At 57.9% G+C, this 26,215-nt stretch overlaps 3 protein-coding genes across 16 annotated transcripts in view; 1 reads left to right on the top strand and 2 right to left on the bottom strand.

Annotated features, from left to right (window-relative positions):
• Positions 1-382: 382 nt before the first annotated feature.
• Positions 383-9,717, top strand: KLHL40 (kelch like family member 40). The gene is made up of 6 exons (XM_080815207.1): positions 383-1,702; positions 2,954-3,114; positions 3,464-3,571; positions 3,751-3,936; positions 5,652-5,798; positions 6,606-9,717. Exons 1-6 carry the CDS (start codon positions 542-544, stop codon positions 6,715-6,717), a joined length of 1,875 nt encoding a protein of 624 aa, XP_080671333.1. The 5' UTR covers positions 383-541; the 3' UTR covers positions 6,718-9,717.
• HHATL (hedgehog acyltransferase like) lies at positions 7,368-16,845 on the bottom strand (the record flags this gene model as incomplete). Of its 14 annotated transcripts, none has more annotated exons than XM_080815247.1 (12): positions 16,461-16,845; positions 14,610-14,728; positions 14,136-14,203; positions 13,488-13,601; positions 13,176-13,370; positions 12,603-12,812; positions 12,092-12,263; positions 11,480-11,624; positions 11,330-11,365; positions 8,345-8,546; positions 7,803-7,944; positions 7,368-7,603 (listed from the first exon to the last, which is right to left on the bottom strand). In XM_080815247.1, exons 2-12 carry the CDS (start codon positions 14,713-14,715, stop codon positions 7,479-7,481), a joined length of 1,515 nt encoding a protein of 504 aa, XP_080671373.1. In that variant the 5' UTR covers positions 14,716-14,728; positions 16,461-16,845. The 14 variants fall into 14 exon arrangements, with proteins under 14 accessions (XP_080671373.1, XP_080671375.1, XP_080671374.1 ...); XM_080815249.1 differs by having other exon boundaries at positions 12,603-12,776; positions 16,461-16,556; XM_080815248.1 differs by lacking the exon at positions 16,461-16,845 and adding an exon at positions 15,302-15,439.
• Positions 16,846-21,999: 5,154 nt separating this feature from the next.
• The window catches only part of CCDC13 (coiled-coil domain containing 13), a gene marked incomplete at its 5' end in the record, with an annotated part of 38,989 nt that continues 34,773 nt past the window's right edge, over positions 22,000-26,215 (bottom strand). Inside the window, 2 exons of the mRNA XM_080821134.1 lie at positions 22,000-22,770; positions 23,323-23,437. Coding sequence (XP_080677260.1) covers positions 22,569-22,770; positions 23,323-23,437 — 317 coding nt within the window. The 3' untranslated portion in view covers positions 22,000-22,568. The remainder of the gene's footprint in view (positions 22,771-23,322; positions 23,438-26,215) is intronic.

Here is a 26,215-nt window from a genome sequence, read left to right as displayed (position 1 = left end):
TGAGTGAATGCCTTTCCAAGTTCATTGAACAGGAAACCCAAGCACACTATATCCAGGGATGGGTGGGATGAGATATACTCCAGGGAGGAACACAGAAGCACCCAGACAGAAAGGCCCAGAAGGCATGAACGAAGGGAGATCCTGGGGGAGGGACACCGATGCTTCTCTCTCCCTGGACTGAGGGGCAGAGCTTGGGTCAACCCCTCCCCTCAGGGGCATTGCCTGACCAAGGAATGTAGTCAAGGCCTTGCTGTGCTCCATTTAGAAATGAGGCAGGGAGGCCCTCATAGGCCCAAATTCCCCACCCCTGTCCCATAAGCGCCCGGGGCTGAGTCAAGGCCGCTCTGGGAGGGGTCCTCTGCCCAGCTGTCCCCTCCGTGTCATGTGCAGGAAGCCAGGCAGCTCGCCTTACAGGGCCCTGTCCACCTCTATATATAGCCCCGCGAAGACAGCTGCGTAGACGAAGAGTGACCCAGAAGGAAAGCAGGGGAATAGAAAGAGGAGGCCCCGGCCAGACAGCGGCACCCCCAAGCCACCCACGATGACGCTGGGCTTGGAGCAGGCAGAGGAGCAGCGCCTGTACCAGCAGACGCTCCTGCAGGACGGGCTCAAGGACATGCTGGACCACGGCAAGTTCCTCGACTGTGTGGTGCGGGTGGGTGAGCGCGAGTTCCCATGCCACCGCCTGGTGCTGGCCGCCTGCAGCCCCTACTTCCGCGCGCGCTTCCTGGCCGAGCCCGAGCAAGCTGGTGAGTTGCGCCTGGAGGAGGTGTCCCCGGACGTGGTGGCGCAGGTGCTGCACTACCTGTACACGTCGGAGATAGCGCTGGACGAGGCGAGCGTGCAGGACTTATTTGCCGCGGCGCACCGCTTCCAGATCCCGTCCATCTTCACCATCTGCGTGTCCTTCCTACAGAAGCGCCTGTGTCTCGCCAACTGCCTGGCCGTCTTCCGCCTCGGCCTCCTGCTCGACTGCGCGCGCCTGGCCGTGGCAGCCCGCGACTTCATCTGCGCGCGCTTCTCGCTGGTGGCGCGCGACGCCGACTTCCTCGGGCTCTCGGCCGACGAGCTCATCGCCATCATCTCCAGTGACGGCCTCAATGTGGAGAAGGAAGAGGCCGTGTTCGAGGCGGTGATGCGGTGGGCGGGCAGCGGCGACGCCAAGGCGCAGGAGGAGCGCCAGCGGGCGCTGCCCACCGTCTTCGAGAGCGTGCGCTGCCGCCTGCTGCCGCGGGCCTTTCTGGAGAGCCGCGTGGAGAAACACCCTCTCGTGCGTGCCCAGCCCGAGCTGCTGCGCAAGGTGCAGATGGTGAAGGACGCGCACGAGGGCCGCCTCACTGTGCTGCGCAAGAAGAAGAAGGACAAGGGGAAGGAGACAGCCGGGGCCAAGGCCGCTGACAAGAGCGCGGGCGAAGCCAAGGCGGAGGACGACGAGGAGGAGGCGGAACGCATCCTACCCGGGATCCTCAATGACACTCTGCGCTTTGGCATGTTCCTGCAGGACCTCATCTTCATGATCAGTGAGGAGGGGGCTGTGGCCTATGATCCGGCAGCCAACGAGTGTTACTGTGCCTCCCTCTCCACCCAGATCCCCAAGAACCATGTCAGCCTCGTGACCAAGGAGAACCAGGTCTTTGTGGCTGGGGGCCTCTTCTACAACGAGGACAACAAAGAGGACCCCATGAGTGCTTACTTCTTGCAGGTGCCTGCCCAGCCCTGGGAGGGGCAGCCAGTGCCGGTTCTGGGAACGGGGGTCAGCTTTGGGGCCCATGAGAGACTTGTGTCTACTTGTTGGGGGTGCCACTGTGTCTAAGATGAGATGTAGACCAGAGAGACTGACTGACAGCCACTTACCTGAAGGTTGAAGACAGTTATAGGCAAATGACAATTATTGTAACACTGATGTCTCAGTTTCAGGGGCATGTGAGCCCCAGGGAGGTCTAGTCTCTGCACAGGGATTGGGATCAGGCAAAGTGAGAAGGAGGAGCAAGTCAGTGGAAGGGTCTGGGGCAGGACCTTGGCATGAGGCCAGGACTGGAGTATAGAATAAGGGTGTCCTAAACACAGGGACCATCCTGTGTAGTCTTCTCACTGTACAGATGAGAAAACTGAGGCCCAGAAAGGACCAGTAGAGTCGGGTGACCAGTCCAAGTCGTAGGGTACTGTGGGATCTCAGAGGGCAGATGTGGTTTCTTGGTGACTGGCTATGTAGGTTTGGGTCTTGCCATTTGGGTGGAATTTGGACACATGAAGGGAAATTAGGGTGTTTCTGCCCGAGGAATGGTGAGCAAGGGACACAGATTGGAATGAGCCTAATGAGTGGTGTGCTCGGTGAGGCCTGACCAAGTGTAGAGAAGGTTGAGGGGCAACTAGGCATCAGAGTTAAACATGGGGGGGCAGGGAGGGAAGGGGGCAACTCCAGCAGTTTCCAGCCAAGGTATTTCGTGGGCATTGTTTATTTTCTCTGGGCCTCCGTTTGTAACTGGGGATATTATTCTTCCTGCTTGATAAGGTTGTTTGAAGGTTATAGATGGTTATAAAGTGTCCATTGGCACATTGCTCCCTCAGAAAGCTGAGCCACAGATATGGTTGTAAGACTGTAGAGGTGTAACAGGCCGTCAGACTTTGGGGGACGGGTGGTAGAGCTGTACAGTTTTCTGTACAGTGGGGTTGGGTGGAAAACAGAGGGCAGGCAGGCCTCAGTTCCCGAGTTGTACTGGGGAAGGGACATGGCTCTGCGTGGGGTACCCCACTGTGGTGCTGTGATGTGGTCTCTGGGCGCCCACCTCCGGGGCCCTCCGTGGTTCTCATCCTGGTGGGAGGTTAGGGTGCTGCCTCCAGGGATGGCCTCCAGGCTGCGCAGGCCTTACCTGGACAGGGTGACGGGGCTGGGCTGGGCTGGGCAAGTGGGGGTGGGGTGGGGCTGGTGGCTGACTGGACGCCTGACCCGCAGTTTGACCACCTGGACTCCGAGTGGCTGGGGATGCCGCCTCTGCCCTCGCCGCGCTGCCTCTTCGGCCTGGGAGAGGCTCTCAATTCCATCTACGTGGTCGGCGGCCGAGAGCTCAAGGACGGCGAGCGCAGCCTAGACTCGGTCATGTGCTACGACCGTCTGTGAGCCGGGGCCCGGGGCGGGGTTAGAGGGGCGCGGCTAGAGCCAAAGCCAGAGCCCGCGGCTGAGAGCGGGGACTGGGGGCGGGGTTGAGGGGCCCGGGGGCGGGGTTGAGGGGCACGGCGGCGGCCGGGGCCAGGGCCAGGGCCAGGGCCAGAATCCCGGGCTGCGGGCGGAGGCGGATTTGGGTAGGGGCAGAGCGGTGGGCCGCTGAGTGGGAGCGGGGACCCAAGAGGTGCCGGTAATACATCGGGTGTACCCCGGATATGTGTTGGGTGTGTGGGTGAATGCAGAGGCAGGGACCCAGTGCACTCCTGAACCGGGCGCTCGCCCGACTCCGGTCTCCTCCAGGTCGTTCAAATGGGGCGAATCGGATCCTCTGCCTTACGCCGTGTACGGCCACGCGGTGCTCTCCCATATGGACCTGGTCTACGTCATTGGCGGCAAAGGCAGTGACAGGTGAGGCTCGGGACTGGAGCGAGGGCAGGAGCAGGGTGGTAGGTCAGAGCGGGAGCACAGTCTCCCCAGGCTGTCGGGGATTTGTGCGGGCTGCCTGGGCAAGGCGTCCCGAGCGGCTGAACCAGAGGAGCGGCGCTGTGTTCAGGCTTCCCTCTCACTTACTGTCCTCCATTCCCCAGGAAGTGCCTGAAGAAGATGTGTGTCTACGACCCTAAGAAGTTCGAGTGGAAGGAGCTGGCACCCATGCAGACTGCCCGCTCCCTCTTCGGGGCCACCGTCCACGATGGCCGCATTTTTGTAGCCGCTGGGGTCACAGATACGGGGCTGACCAGTTCAGCTGAAGTGTACAGCATTACGGACAACAAGTATGGCTGTTTCCTGCCCCTTTCCCTAGGCAGTCAGGGACCAAGGGCCCCACTGTGACTGCCCGGCTGTGTGACTTTGGACCTGTTGGCTCGCTCTGTGATGGCCCTGGCAGGAACCATGGTTGCTGCCCCTGGACACCAGCACAGAAGTAGCCTCTCTCTCCTGATCAGCCATGAGGGGGGCTTCCCCCACAATTCGGGGCCAGGGTTAGGGCCAGCCTGGTCTGCAGGAGACAGTTCCCAGGAGTGCGGGGGCAGATGCCTGGTTCCTCATTCAGAGAGTCATACTGGGCAGGGGGCCTGGTGCTGGGAGGTCAGGAGAAAACTGAACCGGCAGTCCACCTGGACTTTGCCAGCAAAAGGGATGGCGGGAGAAGGATGCCCCAGGCCAAGGAAAGTTGGTGCCAAGGCAGTTAGGAGGAAAAAGGCAGGCCTATTGGAAGAAAGGTTGGATGGGGGATGGGGAAGTGGGGATGGGGGTACTGGGGCTGGAGAGGGGGCAAGCAGGGCAGGGCTGAGGGACTTAATCCTGAGAGCAGTGAAATGCCCGTGATGGGTTTTAGGCTCACATCTGTGTTTCTTAGGTGACAGCTGATGTAGAGAACAGATTAGAGATTTCCCAGGAGGCAGGGGTACAGCCATAGAGTGGGAGGGGGTGGTAGCCTGCAGATGGGGCACAACGGAGATGAGGCAGAGGGGATGCACAGGAGGAAGGCGTGGGCCAGCACTTCTCCCACTGTGATGTGCACACGAATCTCCTAGGGGTCATGTTAAAATGCAGATTCTTATTCTTGGGCCTGGGGAAGGGCCTGAGTGTATATTTCTAACAACCCCTTCCCCCTTCCCCCCTACCCCCTGCAACCCAGCCCAGGTGCTGCTGATGCTGCTGGTCCATGGGTCACACTTAGAGTAGCAAGAGTTTAGGAGATAGAAAAAATATAATTTAGAGACTGATTGGATGTTGGGGAAAAGAGGGAGATGTGGATACTTTTGAGAGAGGGTGTGAGATCATTTAATGGAGAACCACTGGGGTTAGATCAGAAATGTGACAGTCCAGTTAGGACATGTGGATTTGAGGGGCCTGGGAGTGTCCAGGAGGAGCCCATCAGGGCAGAGAGAATGCTGAGCTGGAGAGATCTGGGTACAATTGTAAACGGAGGGGATGAACTCCCTCAGGAGAGAGAGTATAAGAGGGAGAAGCTGAGGCCCAAGCCCCAAGGGATTGTGGGGGCGGATGCATTATCCAGGAAGGAATCTGAGGACATGAGAGCAGGTGGGAGGTGGGCAGGTGGGAGGTGAGAACATCACATCAACAGAGACGTGTGTTGTGCTTGGATTTTATGTTCTGTGGTGGCTGGGGACGGTAGAGCTGTTTTGGATAGGGATGAAGGGGGCCTTCATCGTAGGGATGAAGACCCAATTTCAGGGTCAGAGGAGGGGAATGAAGAGACCCTGAGAATAATTGGGCAGTGAAGAGGGGAAGGGTGGGGCACGGGCATCAGGGGAGGGCAGCTCCCCTGGAAATTAGTTCAGGAGCAAAGGAGGGCCACTGGGGGATCCATGGTGGATGGCAGGGTCAGGACACAGGAGGCTGTGCTGGGAGCATGGGTGCCTGGGATTCAGGTTTCCAAGGGGTTTGTAGCAAGAGCTGTGGGTCCTGGGGCTGCTGAGGCCCCTGGGTGACACACCCCTTCACGCCCCCTCCTCCCCACCAGGTGGGCACCCTTCGAGGCCTTCCCACAGGAACGCAGCTCGCTCAGCCTGGTCAGCCTGGCGGGCACCCTGTATGCCATTGGTGGCTTTGCCACGCTGGAGACTGAGTCTGGAGAGTTGGTCCCCACAGAGCTCAATGACATCTGGAGGTGAGCCTGGGCCCAGGGAAGTCCCCGAGCAAGACTGATGCCCCCCAGTGGCGCCTGGCAAACTCATCTGGGGCTAGGGTTATCCTCTTCCAGGGAGACCCCTGCGGAAGTGATAGCAGACATGCCCGGCTCAGCCCGGTTCTTTCCCTTTTGACTGGCAAGGTCCCGGTGGGCTCACAGGGGACCTGTGAAGCCTCAAGCATGCCGCAGCCAGGAGCTGGCCCAGGCTTAGGGCCCAGACCAATGGAAACAGGCCCCAGGGAGTAGAGGGGGTCCTGAAGAGGCAGCCAGGCCTTTCCTCCCCACTCCATCTTGAGTACTCTTGCCGGAGGGGAAAGCTGGGGCCAGGATTGAGAAGAAGCTGGACCCCAACTGCCCAGAACCATCACTTTCCAAGCTGGCCCTTTCTGGGGGTGGAGGGAAGAGGTTTCGGTGCCTGGGGCACCTGCTGAACCTTCCCTTATTCCCACTGCTACGTGGGGATAGGGAGTCTTGGGGGGACGTGTGGAGTGCCGAGTACAGAATTCTCCAGAGGAGGTGCTGTGGAGATGCAGGCCTTCCTGGAGGAGTGTGATATTCCTTGAGAGGTGACCCTTCCTGGAACGTGGGGTGGCTGTTCTTTGGGGGGTGGGCCTTGTGGTGGGGGGCCCTTTCCTAGGGCATGAGAATTCTTCAGAACCAGACCTTTCTGGAGATGGGTCTGGGGCTTCAGGGACATCCTCAGCCACCCCTTCCTGCTGGGATCCACTCTGCACTCAGCTGACCCAGCTCTGTGTCCCTGTCCCCACTCCTCCCTCTCACCCCCAGATATAATGAGGACGAGAAGAAGTGGGAGGGTGTCCTGCGGGAGATAGCCTACGCAGCTGGCGCCACCTTCCTTCCTGTGCGGCTCAACGTGCTGCGCCTGACCAAGATGTGACCAGCCCCGGAGGCCTGAGCTGAGCACCCTTCCCACTCTGCGGCCACACGGGCCTGGATTTTGGGGACTCCCAAGTGGAGGCGGGGAGGGGCCAGAGTCCACCTGGATCCTGTCCTGCCACCCGGGGTGCTCTTCAGCAGGGGGAGAAATTGCTGCCCAGTCCTAGCCTTGCCAGCGGGGCCCAGGAACTTTAGGGCTCTCCGGTCCCCATTTCCCGTCTTCTTGTTCCATGAACCAGAGCCTCAGGGGGGTGTCCCAAGCTGCATTCTGGGCCTGTCCCAGCCCACCTGTGTGCCAAGGGGGAAGTACCCACAGGACCCCATCTCCTTGCCTGTCAGCTGGGGAGCATCCGTCTCCAGCACACTCAGCAGCCTGGAGAGGAATAAAGTGCCTTCTGAGCAAGTAGCTCAGGATCTAGAATCAGGTCCTCCAGGAGTCAGTGACCAGGTGGTTGAAGATGCCAGGCCTCGGTGTTGAGCGCCTGGGTTGCCCAGGGCAGTGGCCTCTGCACTCCATGGGGGTATCGCCTCCACATTCTGGTGCCCCTAGAGCCTGACCCCCCTCCCTGGGGCTCAGAGCCCCCACCTCCTCATATAGCATGGACAAGAAGCCAGGAGATTGCTGGTGGAAGGGACAGGGAGTAGCCGAACTGTGGTAGAAAAGTCTTTTATTCTAGTGGTCAGGCCCCCTCCAGCCTGGCCTGGGCCAGACCGGGGAGTAGCTGAGCAGAGCCCATTCCTCTCCCCTCTTACTCCTCCCAGCTACTCCAGCTTCTCTTTGTCCTGCATCTGCTCCTCTTCTAGTGCCAGGGTTCGCTCTCGTTCTTTCACCAGCTGGACACCACAGTAGGTGACGAACAGGATGGCCAGAGTAGTCTGGGGGAAGCCTGTGTGGGTAAGAGGTCATCGACGCCTGGGGGCAGGACCCCAGCCTTGGTGACGCTTTCCTTCTCATGCCTCTCCCCACTTGATTGGCCCTCCCTGCTGAGTCCCCGCGGTGTTGGGCTGCAGTGGGGGCATTTCAGGAGGTCACAGTCCTCAAGGTGAATGCCTGGCACTTTCTGTGTCCACACCCCCGTCCCTCACCTGTGAGCAGCAGGCGCCTGGCGACCAGCTCTGTGAACTCAAGGCTGTTCAGGCTTACAAGGTTGTACATGATGATGGCCCAGAAGTTCACGGCCCCAAAGAGAGCTCGGACCCTGCGAGACATCTGCTCCGACAGAGAAGCCTGCCCAGTCCAGGAAGGCATTGGCAAGAGGGCCAGGGGAAAGAGGACACGGTGGGTCAGAGACCCTGCCCACATGGCTACCCCAGGCCCTGGGGATGAGCTTGGGTCCCTGAGAGTCCCCAGGGCAGCCCTCCCTCATTGTTAAAGAGGGGAATACTGACCACCAGACAGAGGGGAGGGCCTGACCGACACAGCCTGGCCCAGGTGTCCACACTACAGAAGGGGGTGCTAGATACCCACAGGGGGAGACATTGCCCTGATAGCCAGGAAGTCGTGGTGAGAAAGTTCTGGACTGGGAACTCTTCAGGAACTCCACATGTGGCTGGAAGATCCCAGAGAGCAGCAATGCCACCCCCTCCAGTGATGCAGCCAACACCTGCCCCCAGCCTTTCCCACTCACCTCAATTTGTGCTAGAGGCCCCCACTCTGCCAGCTTCTGCACCCAGAGCTCAAAGTTGAGGCCAAAGCAGTTCAGGAATGACCATAGGTAAACGATATCACAAGGTCCAAGCCACAGAGTTGTGACGGCAAATGTGGCCACAGTGGCCCCCAGCTCTGGGATCACCTCGGAGTGCTCCCCACCAATGTGGTCATACACATACCTGCAAGAAAGGCAGGAGAAAGGACCAGCGGGGGGTGTGGGAGAGGGCAGGTAGGAAAAAGGCAAAGGATATACCACAGGGCAGCCCTCCTCAACACTGTCATCCTGGGGAATGTCCCATGTTCCTGATCTCAGATGCCTGGTCCTCCTCTACCCAAGTTCAAAATGTGGAAGGCTCAGCTTTGAACTTCGGTGTCTTCTCATCCATTCCCCAAGCGATCTCATCTGACCCAAGACTTTGAACACTGTCTCTAGGCTGATGAGCCCCAAATCTATGTCTTTAGCCCACTTTCTTGACTCACACATCCAACTGTCACTAGACATTTCATTTGAATGACTGAGTCCCCCATCCCTGTCCAGACCTGCCACATCCTCATCTCAGATAATGACACTTCCCTCTACTTAAGCCTTGGCACCATCTTGGACTATCAGTTCCCCTCCCCACATCCAAGCCAGCAAGTTCTGTGGGCTCTATGCAGTCCTGACTGCTGCTTGCCACCCCCACTACCACTACTTGTCCAGCAGGTCATCTCCTTTCATAGATTATTGCAAGAGTCTCTTAAGTCATTTCCCTGCCTCTGCCTTTGGCCCCCTACCATCCGTTCTCCACATGGCAGCCAGAGTCAGATCATAGGACTGTGCCCCCAAGGCTCCCCATTATGATTAGAATAAACCATCTCCCTACTAAGGCTAGAAGATCCCACGATGTCTGGTTTCTGCCTCCTTCCCTGACCTCACACCCACCAGTTAGCCCTCATTCTTGCCTTCCTGTCTCTCAGATACACACAGCTTGTTCCGGCCTCAAGCCTATGCACTTGCTCCTTCTCCCTGAAATTCTCTTCCCTAGATTTCCTTATCACTCAAGTCTCAATTCAAATATCATCCCACAGAGGCTTCCCCAGACCACAACTATAGAAGCTTCTATCCTGTGGCCAGCTTCTATCCCATCACACTTGTTTTATTTTTTTTTCATAATGCTTACCACTCTCTAAAATTATCTTATTTATATGTTTGTTTACCTGTTTATGGGCTGTTTCTCCCCACTAGAGTGTAAGCTCCATGAGTTCAGAGTCTTTGCCATGTTCACTGCTGTATCCCCAGTGCCTAGAACAGTGCCTGGCACATAGTAGGTACTCAATAAATATTTGTTAAATAAATTCAGTAGAAGACCCATTGAGTAACTGACTTCTCCATGCCTTGACCTGTTCATTTCCAATGGTTTCTTCTCCACACCATATTCCAACTTTGTCACCACTTGAAATTTCATTCTTTCCTAGTTACCATTCTCCACCCACCCCCTCCTGATGTGGCCCCCAGCTCCAGTTCTTCTGGAGAACTGGATCTCATTGACTCCTCCCTCTCTTCCTTACCTTGAGATCCTATCTTTACCACCCTCTTTAACTGGCTTAAATCCAATGAGTCATCTTTGTAAGTAATCTAAAACCCCTTATCCTTCACTTCTTCTCACCCAACTGGGAGAGCCCAATCACCCACATTCTCCTCACTTGCACCCAAGAAGCTAAGCCCTGATGAGGAATATCTCATACCTTCACGTGCTAGAGTCCATAAATCCACCACCTCCAACCCCACCCGGGCTCTCAGTGCTAAGGTTTCTCTAGTCAGCTTCTTCTGCCATGCTCTGCAGTGGCTAACCCACCCTTATCTCTCCCCCAGTGATGAGTAGGTGTTGTGGGGGGAACTAGGCAAGAAGAAAGGGGCCACAAAGATGCTGCCTCCCTCCATGTCCAGCCCTGCATCTCTCAGCTGCTGACCTTGCCTCCTATTTCATGGAGAAAACTGAAGGCTTCAGGTGGACCCTTACTTCTTGACACTAACCCGCCACCCTGCACCCATGCTGGCTTCTCTTCTTCCTCCCTGTCCTGAAGCCACACCTCTGCCTAGCACTGGTTCCATCACCTCCTCCCTCCTTGGAGACCTCACTCTGTCAATTACCTCTCTATCCTGCCTCCCAAACTTAGACTTCCTCTTAGCAACCAGGCATGTTCCACTATTTGCTGTCTTAAGACACCTCACATCTCCCTTCAGCAACTCCTCTCTCCCCCTCAGTAGCTAGCTTCCCTAGCAGCATCTGACCCAGCTGTCCCCACCGTGCCTGGATGGTCTTCCTGGTTTCCAGACTGTCATGTGGTCCTGACTGTTCTGCTCCTCTGACCACACCTTTCAGTCCCTTCTGCCACTCTCTCTTCTCCCCCAGTGGGAGTCCTTCCAGCTCCAATCCCAGCTGCACCTTCTCTCTTCTTCTTTACTCTCTCCTTGGGACTTACGCACTCCCAAGGACTAAAGACCACCCTCCCACATTCATAAAGCTTAAAGCTACATCAGTCCTCCAGACTTCTCTGAACCCCAGACCCTCAGAGCCAGCCACCTTCCTGAACCTTCACAAGGATATCTCCCAGATTCCAACCATTTCTCACACAAAACCCCCCTCTGATGCCGCCCCTCCATCTTCCCAGGCAGAAGGGAATCTAGGAGTCATTTCCCTCTCCTTCTTGATCCCCACAATCCATGGCCAAGTCCTGTCCAGGGTCCCTGTTCTGTGTCTTGACTCCAACCATTTCTCTCACCTCCAGCACCCCCATTCATGTCCAAACCTCTTTCACCTAGCCCACTGCAACGACCCCCTCCTTGCTTCCTCTGGCTCAGGGAATGGGCCATCTTTTAAAATGTGGACCCATCTCTGCACTGCCCGAGTCACACACCTCGCGGGATGACTGTGACCATTGCCCACCCTACTCCACCCCACCCCACCCCACCCCACCTCACTTGCAAAGCCAGTCGTTGATGCCACGGTCAAAGTGCCTGTGGGAGGAGAGCGGATGGGTGTGAATCAGCCAGGAGTAGAGCTCGGGGAGCAGGGGGCGGTGAGGAATGGGAGAAAGAGGCTGTGGTGTTTCCCGCGGATCTCATACTCACGTTTCAGCGAAGACATAGAGCGCTGTGATGCACTTGGGAGCCTGAGGCGGGTCCAAGTGGTCAAGGCGCGCCACGGTGTTGACCACGCCGAAGAGGACGGCAGCCTTCACCCAGTCGTACACCAGGTTTGAGTAGGCCAAGCCAGCTGGGGACAGGGTGTTGTCACTGCCTGGGGGGAGTCATGTGGGTCTCCGCTCCCAGGATCCCCCAAATTGTGGTGGGAAGGCAGGAAACCGGGCCCTACCCTACAGCCTCTCTCCGCAGGTCAGGTCCTAGAGGAGGCCCTGGCAGCCGGCCCGCCCCCACGGAGGCCACACCCCCATTTCCTGGGGGAGGAGCTGGTCCGGCCCGCCCCAGGGAGACGCCATTGGGGCAGTGGAAATCAATCCGAGGCTCTTGCGAGGTGGGCTCTGCAGCTATCGCTCTGGCCTCACAGAGCAGAGCTAACTCCAAGTCCCAAGCATTTCAGAAAGTAAATCCCGGCTCGCCCACCCTTGGATCGGTGCTGTGCCCTCTCAGGTGTCAGCTCCCCCAGCAGTGAAGCCCTGGGGCGCAGAGGGTCTGTCTTTCTGTCTTTCCCAGCCCCATGTTCTGGCCCAGACGAGCACCCACCGAGGGCGCTGTCCGGGAGGCGGTTGGCAAACTTGAGGTCACTGGGGATGGTGAGGATGTAGAAGAAGTGGAAGAAGATGTCCACGGCCATGATGGCCACCACGCTGAGGCCGGCCTGGGCCCGGATGCGCCACAGCTCACCCTCGCGCCTCACCGGCTCCACCTGGCTCATCTGGGAGATGCGAAGTGTCTGAGTGGGGAGGCAAGGCCTGCCGGAGGAAGGTCTGAATGGGGGGTCACCAACTGGGGATCCGTGGGTGAGGGGAGAGGTGGCTTCATCCTGGCAGCCCTCCCTGAGCCTGGAGTCACTTCTCCGGCCTGTGACCCCTGTCTGAGCAGGGAATGAGGCCCCAAGCTGGGGTCTGAGGAGGCTGGGTATTACAGCTTCGTCCTGGAGTCATGACTGAGGGTGAGGTCGCAACCTGTCCTGGGAGCCCTAGCTGACATGGGAGCCTCTGTCTGGAGAGGGAAACCCAGCCCTGTTCTGGAAGCCCACAGGGTGTCCACTCACCTGGGCGTGGAAGCGATCAAAGGTCATGATGGGCCCGAAGAAGAAGAAAGGCAGGTAGAAGTTGTACTTGAGCAGGTCAGCTAGGGAGTAGCGGCGGTCAGGGTGGGCACAGCTCTCCAGCGCGAAGCTGGCACAGCGCAGTACCGTGAAACCACTGCCCCCGTGAAACAGCACCTCTTGAAGATCAAAAGTGCCTGTTACCAACCCGCTCTGGATAGGAGAGAACAGGCCGCCAGCTCACCAGTTGCCCCTGTCTCTGGGAAGCCCACCCAGCTTCCCACAGGGCCCAGCCTCATCCTGCCCCCTCCTCTCTTGCAGAACCAATCAACACTAGCCACTGAGGGCTCATTCATGTTAACTGTTTGGATAGCACAGGGAACAAGCAGAACATGTCCCCGCTGTGGTGGAGGGGACCACTCTGGGGGCAAGCATGTGCCCCAGTCAGAGACTTGGAGACAGGTGGGAAGTGAAGGAAATGCTTGGGGAGCCTCTGGAAATGAGGGCTTTGGATGGGGTTAGAAGTTTGGGGTCCTAGTCCTGCACCCTCCACACTTCCCCCTCCCCACTGCACACCTGCCAGGAGATTAGGGGATCCAACTTGAAGGAGGCAAGGCTGGCCAGGCTAAGGCCAAGACAGAGCCACGGCTGGCCCAAGAGCGAGGCCAAGTAGAGGCTGACACAGTGGCCAAGCAGTAGCAGCAGGTACCAAGGGCCCATTGTGCCCAGCACAGCCAGGGCCCCATACACGGCATACATCCAGGAACGGAGCTGTGGACAGGGAGAAGGGATGGTTTATCTATCCATACAAATGGAGGTGGGACCCCCATCACTTGTAGCTCAGGGGGAGCTGGCAGGGAAGGCTGGGGTGGCTCAGGTTCAACTCACCTGTGGGGCAACCATGGTGCAGAGTTTAGCAAATAGCACGTGTCCAGAGAGGGCGAAGACGATGACGTTGCGGAAGGAGGTGAACCACATCACCCACTCGAAGTCAGCCACGTCCTGGGGCAGGCCGGGCAGTTAAGGAGGGGTAGGGGGGCAGGATGGGCTGGCACTTTGGCTGAGCAGAGTCCCAGCACCTCCCCAGCCCCCATATTCTTATGCATTAGAGGACAGCCATGGCTGGAGGCCCTCACCTTCTCCTCTGGGGGAAGTACCAACCAGGTAGGTAGAGAGAAATGAAGGGTGGGGTGTGTGAGCTGCCCTGCCCCTCTGTTCGGCATATTGCCTGACATTCCACCATTCATGGCACTGTTCCTGGGAAAAACGGTGCTGGGGGCCCCTGCTGAAGCATGTCTCAATTTATTTCCTAAATGAGCAGTGCCTGGGGGCAGGCTTGATGTGGCCCCAGGAGGACACTGGGTGGACTGGTGGAGAAACAGGACTCTGAGGCTCAAGCCAGAGACCCTCCTCACCGTGAGCCCTCTGTAACATGGGAACATCTGGAATGGGGGAGAGTTGGAAAGGGTCTGGGATGGGAGAGACATGCCAGGAATCAGGGACCTCTATCAGGGACCAGGGGTGTTGGGGACCTACCATCTTCCGGCCAATGTACTCCCAGCCAGGTCGCACAGACTCCCGGAAGGCCTTCCGGTGGGCCCCATCTGAAAACAGTGTGTGGCCTCAGTGGGGGCTGGGGGGACTTCACACCCCACCCACACCTGCCCCTACAGCTGGGCTGCCCATGACCCTGGGGAGATGGGAATGGGTCTAGGTCTCTCTTTCTCTGCTTCTACTTCTCTCTGGGTCTCATTGTGTGTCTCGGGCCAGGTCTCTGACTATCCCCGAGGGTCGGAGTATCTCTTTCTCTCTCTGTGGCTCTGTATGCAGATCTCTCTCAGGGCCTCTGCAACTGTCTCTCTCTGTGACTTCACCTAACTCAGCCCAAACCCCTAGGCTTAGGGAATATCCTCGGTCTGGAGCCTTGAAGTTTATGGCCTTGCTGGGTGGAACCCTGAAGCCCGCAGGGGAAGAAGCGTCCCACTCCCTGCTCCAGAGCCTGGCTGTTACCTTGTGAAGCTTCAAGGAGGCCCCGACCAGCATAGGCCAGAGCCCCACTCAGCACCAGGGAGTATAAGCCCAGCTCCGCCGCAGGCAACGCTGTCTTGATGCCCATAGCCTGGGTGGTGCTGGGGGAGACAGATTGGGTGAGGGTACTGCTGCCCCCTAGCCCTGCCTCACCCTACCTGATGGTCCCCAGTGGAGATGATGGGGATCCCATATGGGATCTCAAGCTATTATCCTACTTCTCCCGTCCCCCACTCGTCCCAGACACCATAACATCTAGTGCCCGTTCCTAGCTGCTGCTCTAGCTCCCGCCTGCCCATTTGAAGGCTTTTGACAGTGTAATCTTCACTCTCAGCCTGCCTGCCTACCTTCATTGACCCCTTCATACCTGAAAGGTATGGACCAGTCCCCTGAAAGGTGGACTGGTCCCCACCCTTTGCTCAAACGGCTCCTGCCGAGGCCTCAGATGACCTTCATGTGGGGGGGACTCCATCTATGTCACCTCAATCATGTTTCTGGCCCCCAGGGCCCCCAACCCCCTCAGTAAACCTCCTTCAGTTCCTGACAATGCCCCCCGGAACCCCCCGCCCCACCCATGCCCTCTTCTCGGATTCCCATACCCCTCCAGAGCTGCCTTCGCTTCCCTGAGATCTCCTGGCCTCCCAGGTCCTGTCCCCAGTATTGAGCTTCCTTACCTCTCATTCAGCCTCCAGCCTCTCACTGATTCCCATTGCCCCAACCAGCCCCTGAGCCCCAGCCTGCCGCTTTCCTGGTCCCTGCCCTGTGTCCCTGGCTACACCAGCCCACTCTCAGTGCTTGTGTCTTCAGGCCCTGGATGCTGGCTAGAGGCGGTGCTATTTGAAGAGGTGCCCTGGGGTAGTGGGTGTGGGGCCAGGCAGGGCCAGACAGGGCCCCAGGGAGGGCGTTGGCCTCTGTCCAAGGTGCTGACCAGTATCAGGCTCAGGGTGAGCCCAGCCACTCCCTTCTTCCAGGGCCTAGTTCGTCTCCAGGATGGGCCACCCCCTCGTATACCCCCCTATGCTCCAGCCTGGACTTGGGCTTTCCCAAGGGTGCCTTGGGTAACAGACCCAGGGCCAAATTAAAGGGAGGAATGTGTCTGGGCACTTTCTTGGGCTGGGCTGGGCTGGGCCAAGAGGTGGCTGGCATGGCCCTGTCTCCCACACCTGATCCTCCTCCCCCAAATCTCCCTTCCCAGCATTGGAACCAGCTCTCCCAGCCCCCCAGAGTCAGCATTCTCCCCACTTCATATACAGAGGGGTCATGGACCAGAGAGGGGCGGGGACCTGTCAAGGTCACACAGTGAGCCTGGGACAGGATTGTGTGTTCCCAGTGAGCCCTTTGGAATCTCAGATAGGAGAAGAGAATTTCCGCCCCTGCCCATACCAGGGGGCTCTCCAGACTGACTTCTGCAGTGCTGAGTGAGGGCTGAGGCGTCTCCTCACCGACCAGGTGGGGGAGGGAGGCCTGGAGGATCGGGTTAATGGAGCAGGAGCTTGAAACCAGAGCACGGTGAAGAGCCCGAGAAATAGCTTTGTCAGCTGCCTCCCACTTGCCACTTTCCAATTTTAGCTCCCCATGGCCGGTGCGGGGTGTCCCCAGTGAGGCCTCCATGAGCAGGACCAAAGCTGGCCCCTGGCCTGCGACCTCTTGCGATAGACCCCCGGACCAGGGCCTATTGGATACAGTCGTCCCCCCTGCCCCCTGATCCTGCCTGCCTCAGGCACACCTGAGGTAAAGACTGCTTTGGGACCTGAAGTCTAGGATGAGGGGCTTAAGGTGGGCTCCATGGGTCTCAAGGACCCCAGAGTAGCTGAATTCCCGGCTGGCACTGACCTTGAGGAGGCTGTGAGGGACCCTGGCACACTGCCCACCTCGGGGCTCCGGGGTCCTGCGTCCAACCGTGCGTCCGTCCGACCAGCTAGGCTCTGGGGCCACAGTGGGGTGTGTCCAGGCCTGGGGTCCCCACCCCTTCAAGGCTATGAGCGGTGAGTGGTGACAGCAGGAGGAGGGTGGAGGAGGGCAGGGAGGAGGTGGCCTTCCTGGAGCGGAGCGGAGCTAAGCAGAGTGGAGCAGAGCCGAGCGCTGCAGAGCTGCTGGCCACAGGGAGCCGCAGGGAGGATCGTGGGGGGGGGGGGCAGGGGTGGGGAAGGGGTGGCCAGTGGCATAGGCTCTAACAGGGACACCTGGGCCTCACTTCAGCCTGCCTCTCTTGGTCTGTAGAGCCTGTGGCTCCCTCTCCCTGCTGACCAGAACTCCCCTCTTCCAGGAAGCCTTCTGGGAAAACCCCACTGGCCTCTTGTGAGCCCTGCCTCCATTGCATGCACACACATGCACACCGCATGCTCAGCTCCATACTCTAACCCACATCTTTACACAGGAACTCCCAAGGGCTGTCCCAGGGCAGATCCATCTAGTCCCCTGTCCTGGTTGATTTCACTATATCAAGAATCCTTGCTGCCCAGGTATTAGTGCCTGGGGGAGGACTGGCTTGACTAGTAGGATTGGAACTGGCATGAGACATGTGATGGAGGGGGTCCCATACCCCAGCCCTGTCCCATAGGCAGTTGTCCAGGTGGCGAGGTGCTAGCAGGGTCACCTGGCAAGGCTTAAATAGGTTCTTGGAGTGACTGGCATCTCTTGAATGTCCCTAACCAACCAGGAGCCCTCTGGGGGCAGCAAGGCATGGCCCTCATTCATGCAAGGGGCACCCAAGGCCTCAGCCCCACCTTCCCAATGGGTAAGAGTATCCTAAAGAACCTGCCAAGAGGACAGGAACACCTGACAGTCTCCCTTTAGGAGGAGGACCCCAGAGTCTAGGGGAGCTGGGTGTACTTGTGCCTTCTCTGTGGGGTCCAATTCAGGCATGTGCGGTGAGCAGAACCTGGAATCTGGAGGTTTGAAGGAGCTGTGTGACTGTAACAAGTCACAGGACAGGTCCTGGAACTCCTGCTGATCCCTGGACTCCAGCCATGGGCTCAGCAGAGGATGGGGAAAGAAGGCACTGTGCCCTGCGACCCTCCCCCACCCCCTAATAGGGGAACTTCCAGAGCCTGACCAAAGTATGAGAAGGGGAGAGTCCCCTACCCTCCCACAATGCCCTTAGGCAATGAGCTTCTTCCCAAGCGGACACATTGGCCCAGAGGAAGAAGCAAGGAGACCTCAGCATCAGAACGACACAACAGAATGACATGGAGGCCTTCATCACTGGTGCCCAGCCTCGAGAAGTGTACACCAAGATTACCACACAGTATAGGGGCTGGGTGAGGGCGGCAGTTGGGATCACGGGCACTCGAGTTGGCCAGCATCAGGGATGGATGCCTCAGCCAGAATGCAGGGGTTAGGGAGGGCTTTCTGGACAGGGGTGGGTGTGGGGGTGAAGCTGAGCAGAGTCCTGAGGTAGAGTCAATGGTTGTTAGAAGGGCAGTAAGTTAATCACAGTAGCTGGACACAGTTCTAAGGCTTTACATGGACTAACTCTTTTTAATATCACCACAACCCCTAGGGAAGGTGTTTCCATTTCCCCCAGTTGATAGAAAAGGATACTGATGCACAACGAGGTCAGCCCCGTAAGCTTCTGGGGCTGATAACCTTGCAGGGACAAGAACCCCGCTCATCCACCCTGGGTGCAAGTTGTGACCAGCCTGGGCCAGCTGTCCAGTTGGTACCCCCATGAGGCTCAAAGAGAATGGCTCAGAGAAGCAGATGGGGGGTTCGGCTCTGCAGTCGAGAGCCAGGTTCAGCCAGTTGACTTGTTCCTGAGTCCCAGATCTGCCTCGCTGGTGGGATCTGCTCAGAGCCTCAGATCTTCATTTGTAAATGGGCCTGCTCTGACCTTTTGGGCTTTTGGGGGGATTCCATGACTCACTCCATGAAGGGCGTGGCTCGCTGAATTGCTCATAAAGAAGGCCACAGAGTTCTCACCCCAGAAGCCCAGAGAAGCAGGGCTCACATAGCAGGAGCTGTGCACAGTGGCGTCTGCAGGGAGGCTGGCATTTGGGGATGGCAGGCTGGATAGAGGGCTCGGGAGGCCTCTCAGACCTGGTGCTGGACAGTCCAAGGCCAGCTCCATCCTGTATGAGGGTAGTGGCAAGGAAGGGTGCCTGGCGTGATCAGCCCACAGAACAAGGGAAGGAAGCAGACTGGGCTTAGACCAGCACAAGGGCCTGGGTCAGCTTCTCGAAGGCCGCCAGGGCCCCTGGGAGAGATGCAATGGGCAGGGGGCGCAATTCTCTCAGGTCTCAGCGTCCCTTTTCATTTCTTGGTGTGTTGTTGCTCGAAGTAAAAATGCATGGAGAGTAGTGGGTATATGCAAGGCTTGGGGACTGCAGGCAGTGCCTGTGGAGAATGGGTGGGGTGACTGTGGGCTTGCTGGCCCTGGCGGTGCAGAGGGAGAGGCGAGGCTGGTTCCTGCCACTGCATATGCGGGCTCAGAAGAGGACCCCCACTGCAGGCCATCCTGCCTTGAGCCCCTGAAAGCAGGGAGGGGCCCCATGACAATGGAATGTATTTGGAGCTCGAATCAGTCTGAGCCAGGCTGTGACCTTGTCCAGCTCCGTTGTGGTGCCCCAGAGGCCTTTGTGGGGATGGTGGCCAAGCCACACCCACAGCTCCACCAGGTCTCACCTGTCAGTGCAGGAACCTGAGCACCCAGGCCTCCCGCACCTGCCTGAGGTGCAGCCAGGGAGAGTCCTCACGTGAGGCCTCTCCCCAGCCCGGCCCCTTTACTTGTCCTTACCCCTCGGCTCTCCAAGCACCTCTCCTCCTCTTCCTGCCCCGACCTTTGGCTCTGGGCACAGACCTCAGTGTTCTCATCTGTGAAAGGCAAGTCCAGCCCATCTGCTGTCCACCCACTGCCCAGCCGCCCGAGGGAAGGGTCCCAGGGACAGGTGGTGTGGCTTGGGAGGGACCATGGGCACTAAGCTGGACAGACCAGGTTGCCCCACTCCATGCCTGGCCCACTTGCATCCAGATCCTCAGGGCCCCGGTCCTTGGTCCCTCTGACAACCCCTCCCTGCCTTAGAAAGTTCTGCTCCCTGGCTCTCCTGGGCCTTCCCCTTCCACCCCGGAGCCCCAAACCCTCAGGGAAATACAAACAGCTCCTGCTCCATCCAGATCTGGGCGATGAGCCTGGAAGCCTCAGCACAGGTGGTGAGAGGCTCTGAGGGGCTGCATTCCGTCTCTGCATCCCATAACCTCCCGCTTCCTCGTGGCCCTACTTCCTATGCCTGTCTGACTTGACCAGGATCTCCCTGAAAACAGCAAGTCAGATTGACCTCTGGGCCCCTCAAAGGCCTGGAGATGCTGGCGTGCCGGTGGCACTCACTGCCTGATGGCCGGCCAGCTGAGTGTACGGTGGCCGACACCACCGTGCCTGGGGCTGGGGGGCTGCTCGACAAGGTGCTTGCTGACCTAACAGAGGGCATGCTGAGGGCTAACACTTACTGAGCGCTTACTGTGTGCAAGCCGCTGCTCTAGCACTTGACTCTTCTTCATTCAGTGACTCCTGCAGAGGGATGCTGAGGGGGGACGGAGCAGGCTTGCTCTCACTAAGCTGGGGTGCTGATGGCAGGTGCCCGCAGACATGACAGGGACCCCTGGTACGCAGCTCCACAGTAAAGCTCTCAAGGCTGCCATAGAATCTGTGAGCTGAGACAGTTGTCTTCATGCCTGCAGTTGGCCTAAGCAAGGGCTGAAGCCCAAATTGCCCTCTGCAAGATGCCACTTAACTAGCTGACCTCAAAGTGAGCCAACAAGATTCACTTATGCCTGACTGCCCACTCTCTCTCGTGTAAATCCTGTTTGATCTTTGTGGAATGAAATCAATCTATTGATATGTGTCCCTTGTACAAAAGTAAGAGGTGACCTAATAATGAGCTGAATGTCTCTGAGCTATTCTCTGACACATAGAACAGCAGCCCTTTAAGGAGGCTTCTATTCTTGTCCGCATTTTACAGATGAAGACATGGAGGCTCGGGGAGGTTAAGCAACCCGCCAAGGCCATGAAGCTGGTGAATGGGGAAAGAAATGTGCCCCAGGCACCCCCACCTATTCAGACCCTGTGACTTGATACCCTTTCCTCTCTCAGATGCAGCCCTGAGCCAGGAAGGGTGGCCAAATGACCCTCCAGTGGTTAGGATGTGTGTGATGCCATCCTGGCCCTCCCTGAGGAGATCCCTGCCTCTGCCCATCCCTGAGGAAGGACAGCCGGTCCTCTGCCTGCTTATCCCTCCCAGGGACTCCACTGTGGGCTGGAGCATGCACCGCCCACACTCAGATCCCCCTGCGGAGGCTCCCCCACGCCTGCAGGGGAAGGCACGGTCTATTGGGTCTGGTGCCTTAACTCTGCTTTAGGCCACTCCTCTCCGTCACACACTGTCCCTTCCTGCACGAGGCCTCTCAGTCCTCTGGCTCTGCCTGGCCAGCTCCTTTCCCAAGGAATCAGAGAAAAACTCTTCCTTTCCTGGGACCCTTAGGACCCCATCAGCATTGTGGCTTCATCCGGATGGCCTTCACTGTAACTTGCCAGGGGACCTCTAGACCAGTGCCACTCCAGATGGGGTCAGGGGTGTCCTGGCTTGTGGGGCCAGTGCACAGTACCTGCACAGCCCCACCCCTGAGGAAGGGCCTGAGCAGAGAGTTCCCAGGAGCCCCAGAGGGCTTCCCTCCGGGAGGTCTCTGCATGGCCCGCATGCCCGCACCTATGAGTCACTGTGCAAGTGACTGGTCTTCGTGTGCTGGGGTGTGAGCACGTGCCCATGTGGCAGGCCTGTGAGTTTGGAGCTGGCGTGGTCTGGGGGCGCGTGTGTGCACCATGATGCTGTATGCTACTGGCTCTAGGTATTTCTGTGCACCTGCAGCTTTGTGGGGACCTGTGTGTACCCAGGTGTGGCTAAGAGGTCTGGTTGGACTGTGTGGTTGTGGGTGACTTTCCTTAGGGCCACTCTTCCCCAGAGCTGTGAGTGCAGTGAGGCGGGGGGACGACGCTGTGACAGAGGGACATTGGGGGCTCACCCCTATGTGGCCATGAAAGAGGAACACTGCGCCTTGGTCTGGGCTCACTGCCTCAGAACCTCCCTTCCCTGCCTGAAGCTCCTGCCCAGCACTCCCCACCCCCCACCAGCATCCACTAGCTGCAGCCTGTGGGAGCAAATGGAGGGGACCCCTGGAGCAGCTGGCTGGGGGTAAGCGAATCGCTCAACTTGGAGGACCCTGCTTTTGTAGTCAGGCCACCCCAGGGTTAAATGTTAGCCCAACTCCTTTCTAAAAGCCTCTGTTTCTTCATCAGCAAAAGAGGGTGACAAATCCCTGGGTCACTAGAAGACTAGACGGGGTCGGGTTTCCACGGCAGATGCTCACTCACTGGGGACCTGTGGCGATTGTGAAAATAATCATTATTATTACCAGTCCGAAGGTCTGCAGCTGAGGAAGAGCCCTGAAGAGTGGGCTGACAAAGTGGTGGGGAGCACGTGCCCCCAAGTCTTCAAAGGTCGGGGTGGCCACAGATGGAGCCATGGAGGGGAACTGGGGGAGGGTGGGAGTAATGCCCTGGGAAGGTGGAGGGGTGGGGCTCAGAGAGGTTCACAGCTGGAGCCCTCAGACTGTCCCATGTGATGGAGCCCTGTGGGCCTGCAGGGCCTCCCAGCTGGGCCTGGGGCCAAGGGCGATGAGCACCTGCCTCAGGGGCCGCTTCTGTCTTTCCACAGCTGGCTTGCCATCCCAGACCTCTCAATGGCGCTGAGAGGGCTGCTGGGCCTCCTCCCCTGCCATTGTCCGGCCTGTCCAGGTTCGGGGTTCGCCTCCGGGGCTCTGCCTGGGCCTCTCCTTTGCCCTCCAGGTCTGACGTGTTGGCTTTGGCCACCCTTGGGGAACCTCTTCCAGGAGGAGGGGCTCAGCTGGTTGGCCCAGGTTGGCTTCCAGGAGCAGGTGGAGGCCTCTCTGGGCCTAAGGCTGCCCCGTCCTGCCAGGCTGACCCCGGGCCATGATCCTGGTAGTGTCCGCCTTCTGCTGCTGCAGGGCCTGCAGAAAGACCCCTTTCACCTGGCCCAGGGTCTCGTGGTACATTCGGAAATCCTCCTCCTTTCCACGCAGGGCACTGCCCAGGGCAGCCTTCAGCATTTCATTCTCCTCCACCTGGATGGCCAGCCTGGGCCACATGAAGAAAGGGCTCAGTGTGGCCCACGCTAGCATACATGTGCTAGCACACATGTGTACAGGGGTGCTGGGGACAGGGCTGGTGGCACAGCTGCTCTTGCAGCTCTCTGACATCTCCCCTCCTCCCCTGGACCCTGGGGGAGTACCATGTGGGATTCCTCTCTGTACCCGCCCACAGCCCTGGGCCTGGCACCCAGTAGCTCCCCCAAATGTTGGCTGCCTCAAGGATGAGTACTAATCTGTAGGGGTCCCCCCACCCTTCCTTGAACATCACTGTCTTTGACCCTGAAAGTTTAACTGAGTGAGAAAAGTGGCTTCAGCATCCCAGGCTTTGTCAAACTCTTGGAACTTGGAGGCCATCAGAGACGCAGCTGGGTCTCTCTGCCCTCTGATGGCCAGCTGCTGAATTGCAGGCTTAGAATCCAGGACCAGCAGGCGTCCCTCTGGACAAACAACCCAAATGGGGAGGGACATGATCCTTCTGCCCATGGAAGTACTGCCACCCAGACAATGCCACCCTCAGGAAGATGGGGCAGGAGAGCACCTGGTGGTCAGCTCCTCCATCTGAGCTTCCATGGGCACATTGGAGAGCTGGGTGAAGGATGGGTCCTTCCTTTCACTCCCGTTCGGGTTGAGCCTGGTGTTGGAGGTGGGCAGACCTGTGGGGCAGTAGCAGCCACTTTCTGTGATGAGGCCATGGCCCTGTGTAAATTCTCTCCTTCCCCCCTCTCCACTCCACTGCCTATTTCTTGCTTTCCCACTTGCTGAAACATTATACTTCCTTCAAGATGGAGGACAAGGCACATGGCCTATTAAGTTGTCAGATCACACGTCAGATCACTACGCCTGAAACTAACACTATGTGTCAACTATACTTCAATTCAAAAAAAATTTTTTTTTTCTTTAAGATGCAGAACAAGGGCTGCCTCCTTCCCTGATGCCTGCTCTGTATTCCCTTGGACTCACGCTTTGGTCTCTGCTACAGCCCTGATTGTGCTTACTAAGGTGGGTCCTCTCGTGACTGTCTCCATCTTTGCAATTCACAAGTTTCTGGCAGGCATCCAGGGCTGAAGTCTGCTCTTCATTTGAGTCTAGATCACCACTGCCTCTGACGCCCTCATACCACTGAGTCCTCCCTGCCTCCAAGGCCTACCCTGACCTGCTCCCTACATTCATACAGGGGGTCCATGGTGTTCAGGGCCAGAGGCCACAGAATATTCAGAAAAAGAAATCAAAGGTGACTGGTAGGAATTTGGGCACCATCTGGCATCAGAAAACCCGTGCAGAAAAGGTCCTCAGAGGTGGCGTGGTTCTCAGGGATGGTGTGGCCCAGGGAAAATCACCTGGCATCAGTAGACTTGGCTTTCACCCCCTGCTGTGTGGCCTCTGGTAAACCATCAACCTTTCTGAGCTGGTTTTCTTATCTGTAAAATGAGGATAATAGTTCTTGCCTCCAGAGATTTGTGAGGCCTGGGTGAATTCCATTTTTTTACCTTGAGGCCCTAAGGGATCAGACCACCTCCTCAGAATTCTGTCATTTCTCTGAGCTTGCCTCATGTCCCCCTCCCCTCACCACGTGCCAGCCTCACTTGCTATGCCTTGCTATTCCTTCAAGCCTCCAGCCAAGCTCTCACTGCAGTGCCTTTGCACTTGCTTTTCTGTGGAGTATCTGTACGCCTCATCGCCTGCCCCTCCCGCTGTGTCTGCGCAGATGCCAGCTCCTCAATGAGGTCTTCCCTGGCCTCCCGGAAACCAGCTACTCTCTCAGTGCCTCCTATCCCCTCCTCTGCTGCCAGCCCCAGCCCCCATCTGACTTAGCATGTCTTTTACTATTTTTTGTTTTGTTTTGTTTTTGTAATTATCCATCTTCCTCACTGTAGTGGAACTGCCATTGGAGGGACCAAATTCCAGACTCAGGTCTCCTCGTTCTACAGATGGGGGGGGGGTGCTGCAATCCCTGAAGTAGTGCTGCTCTGCCCACATCACAGGCCAGCAGGTGGCAAAGGCCACAAGGACACTTTCTGTCAAGCAGCTGCTCTTTGCTGTCTAGGCAGAACCAAAATGGTTTGTTCTGCTGTGGCTGAGCACCCCCTGGTTGGGTTACTCAGGACATAAGCCCCAGGCCTAGTAACACCACATTCCTAGAGGACCTATTCTTGAAGGTCCAGCAGGGCTAAGCTATAGGGACCTTCCCCAGCCTGGACCCTCAGCAGCTACTGGAAGGGCCCTTGAGTTCTCAAGCCCTGCTGATGGGACAAGGGAAAAGTGCACAACTCCTGCTTTGTACCTCATTCTGACATGTGTTTCTGGAACATTCTGATCTTATCTGGGCTGGGGACAAGGTCTGAGTGTCCTTGTTAGGGGAGGGGATGGGGGATAGACTTCGGTGTGGAGAGGCAGGGCAGTGGGGGCTGGACCTCCACTCCAGAGCCTGTTGGGGATTGGGATGGGGACATCAGAGGGAGGCAGGTCTAGCCCCTCTGTACTAAAGATTCTTCCCTCCTTGGATTCCGGTGCTGGCATCCTGCACCCCTAGCTGGACCCAGCCACATAAGATGCTGATGCTGCTGGTCCGGGGATCACACCTTAAGAATCACTGTGTTAGGGGCGCCTGGGTGGCTCAGTGGGTTAAGCGTCTGCCTTTAACTCAGGTCATGATCCCAGAGTCCTAGGACCAAGCCCCACATCAAGCCTCGCATCAGGCTCCTGGTTCAGTGGGGAATCTGCTTCTCCCTCTCCCTACTGCCTTTACCCAGCTCTTGTGCTCTCTCTCTCAAGTAAATAAATAAATTCTTTTTTTTTTTTTAATCAGCGTGTTAGAACAATAAATCTTTTAGTTGAGGACAACAAAATCTCCCTCTGCAGCTAGGCATGGTCATGTGACTAGGATCTGCCCTGGGGATGAAGGCAGTTAGCCTCATGCCCTTAAAAGGTGAGGAGCAGGTTGTCCCCCCCTTCCCTCCTCTCCTTCCTGCTGCTGGTGGGGAAGCTAAAGGAACCATCTTAGACCATGGAGGCTGCATGTCGGGCTTGGTGGGACAGAAGATGGAGCAGCCCGTCCCCAGGCCTATGGAGAAGCCCCATCACCCCTACTTATTTCATCCCTGCTCAAATGCAGCCAGCAGCAGAGACAGGGTCTTCTCCTGGTCAGCCACTGCTGCCCTGGCCTCCTCGCAGGCCAACTTTGCCCTGGGACCAACTCTAAATAGCCTCAGCTCGGGGCAGAGGGTTAAGGGCTGGGGTGGGGGCGGCAGCTGAGGTTATTTAGCGGAGGCACGGTCACCCCACGGAAGGGTTTGCAGATGTCCGGGTCAGGGCCACGTGCGAGCCCGTTGGGGCTCCTGGTTCTGACCAGGAGGCCAAGGAAAGGGGACCCCCAGCAGCATGGGCAGGCAGAGCGCCACCCTGATGGAGGCTTCTGCTTCCCACGTTCTTCT

Source organism: Martes martes, assembly GCF_963455335.1.
Source record: "Martes martes genome assembly, chromosome: 1".
Taxonomy (NCBI): Eukaryota; Metazoa; Chordata; class Mammalia; order Carnivora; family Mustelidae; genus Martes; species Martes martes.
The sequence above is the reverse complement of the archived record's forward strand: the minus strand, read 5'-3'. Positions and strand labels throughout refer to the sequence as shown.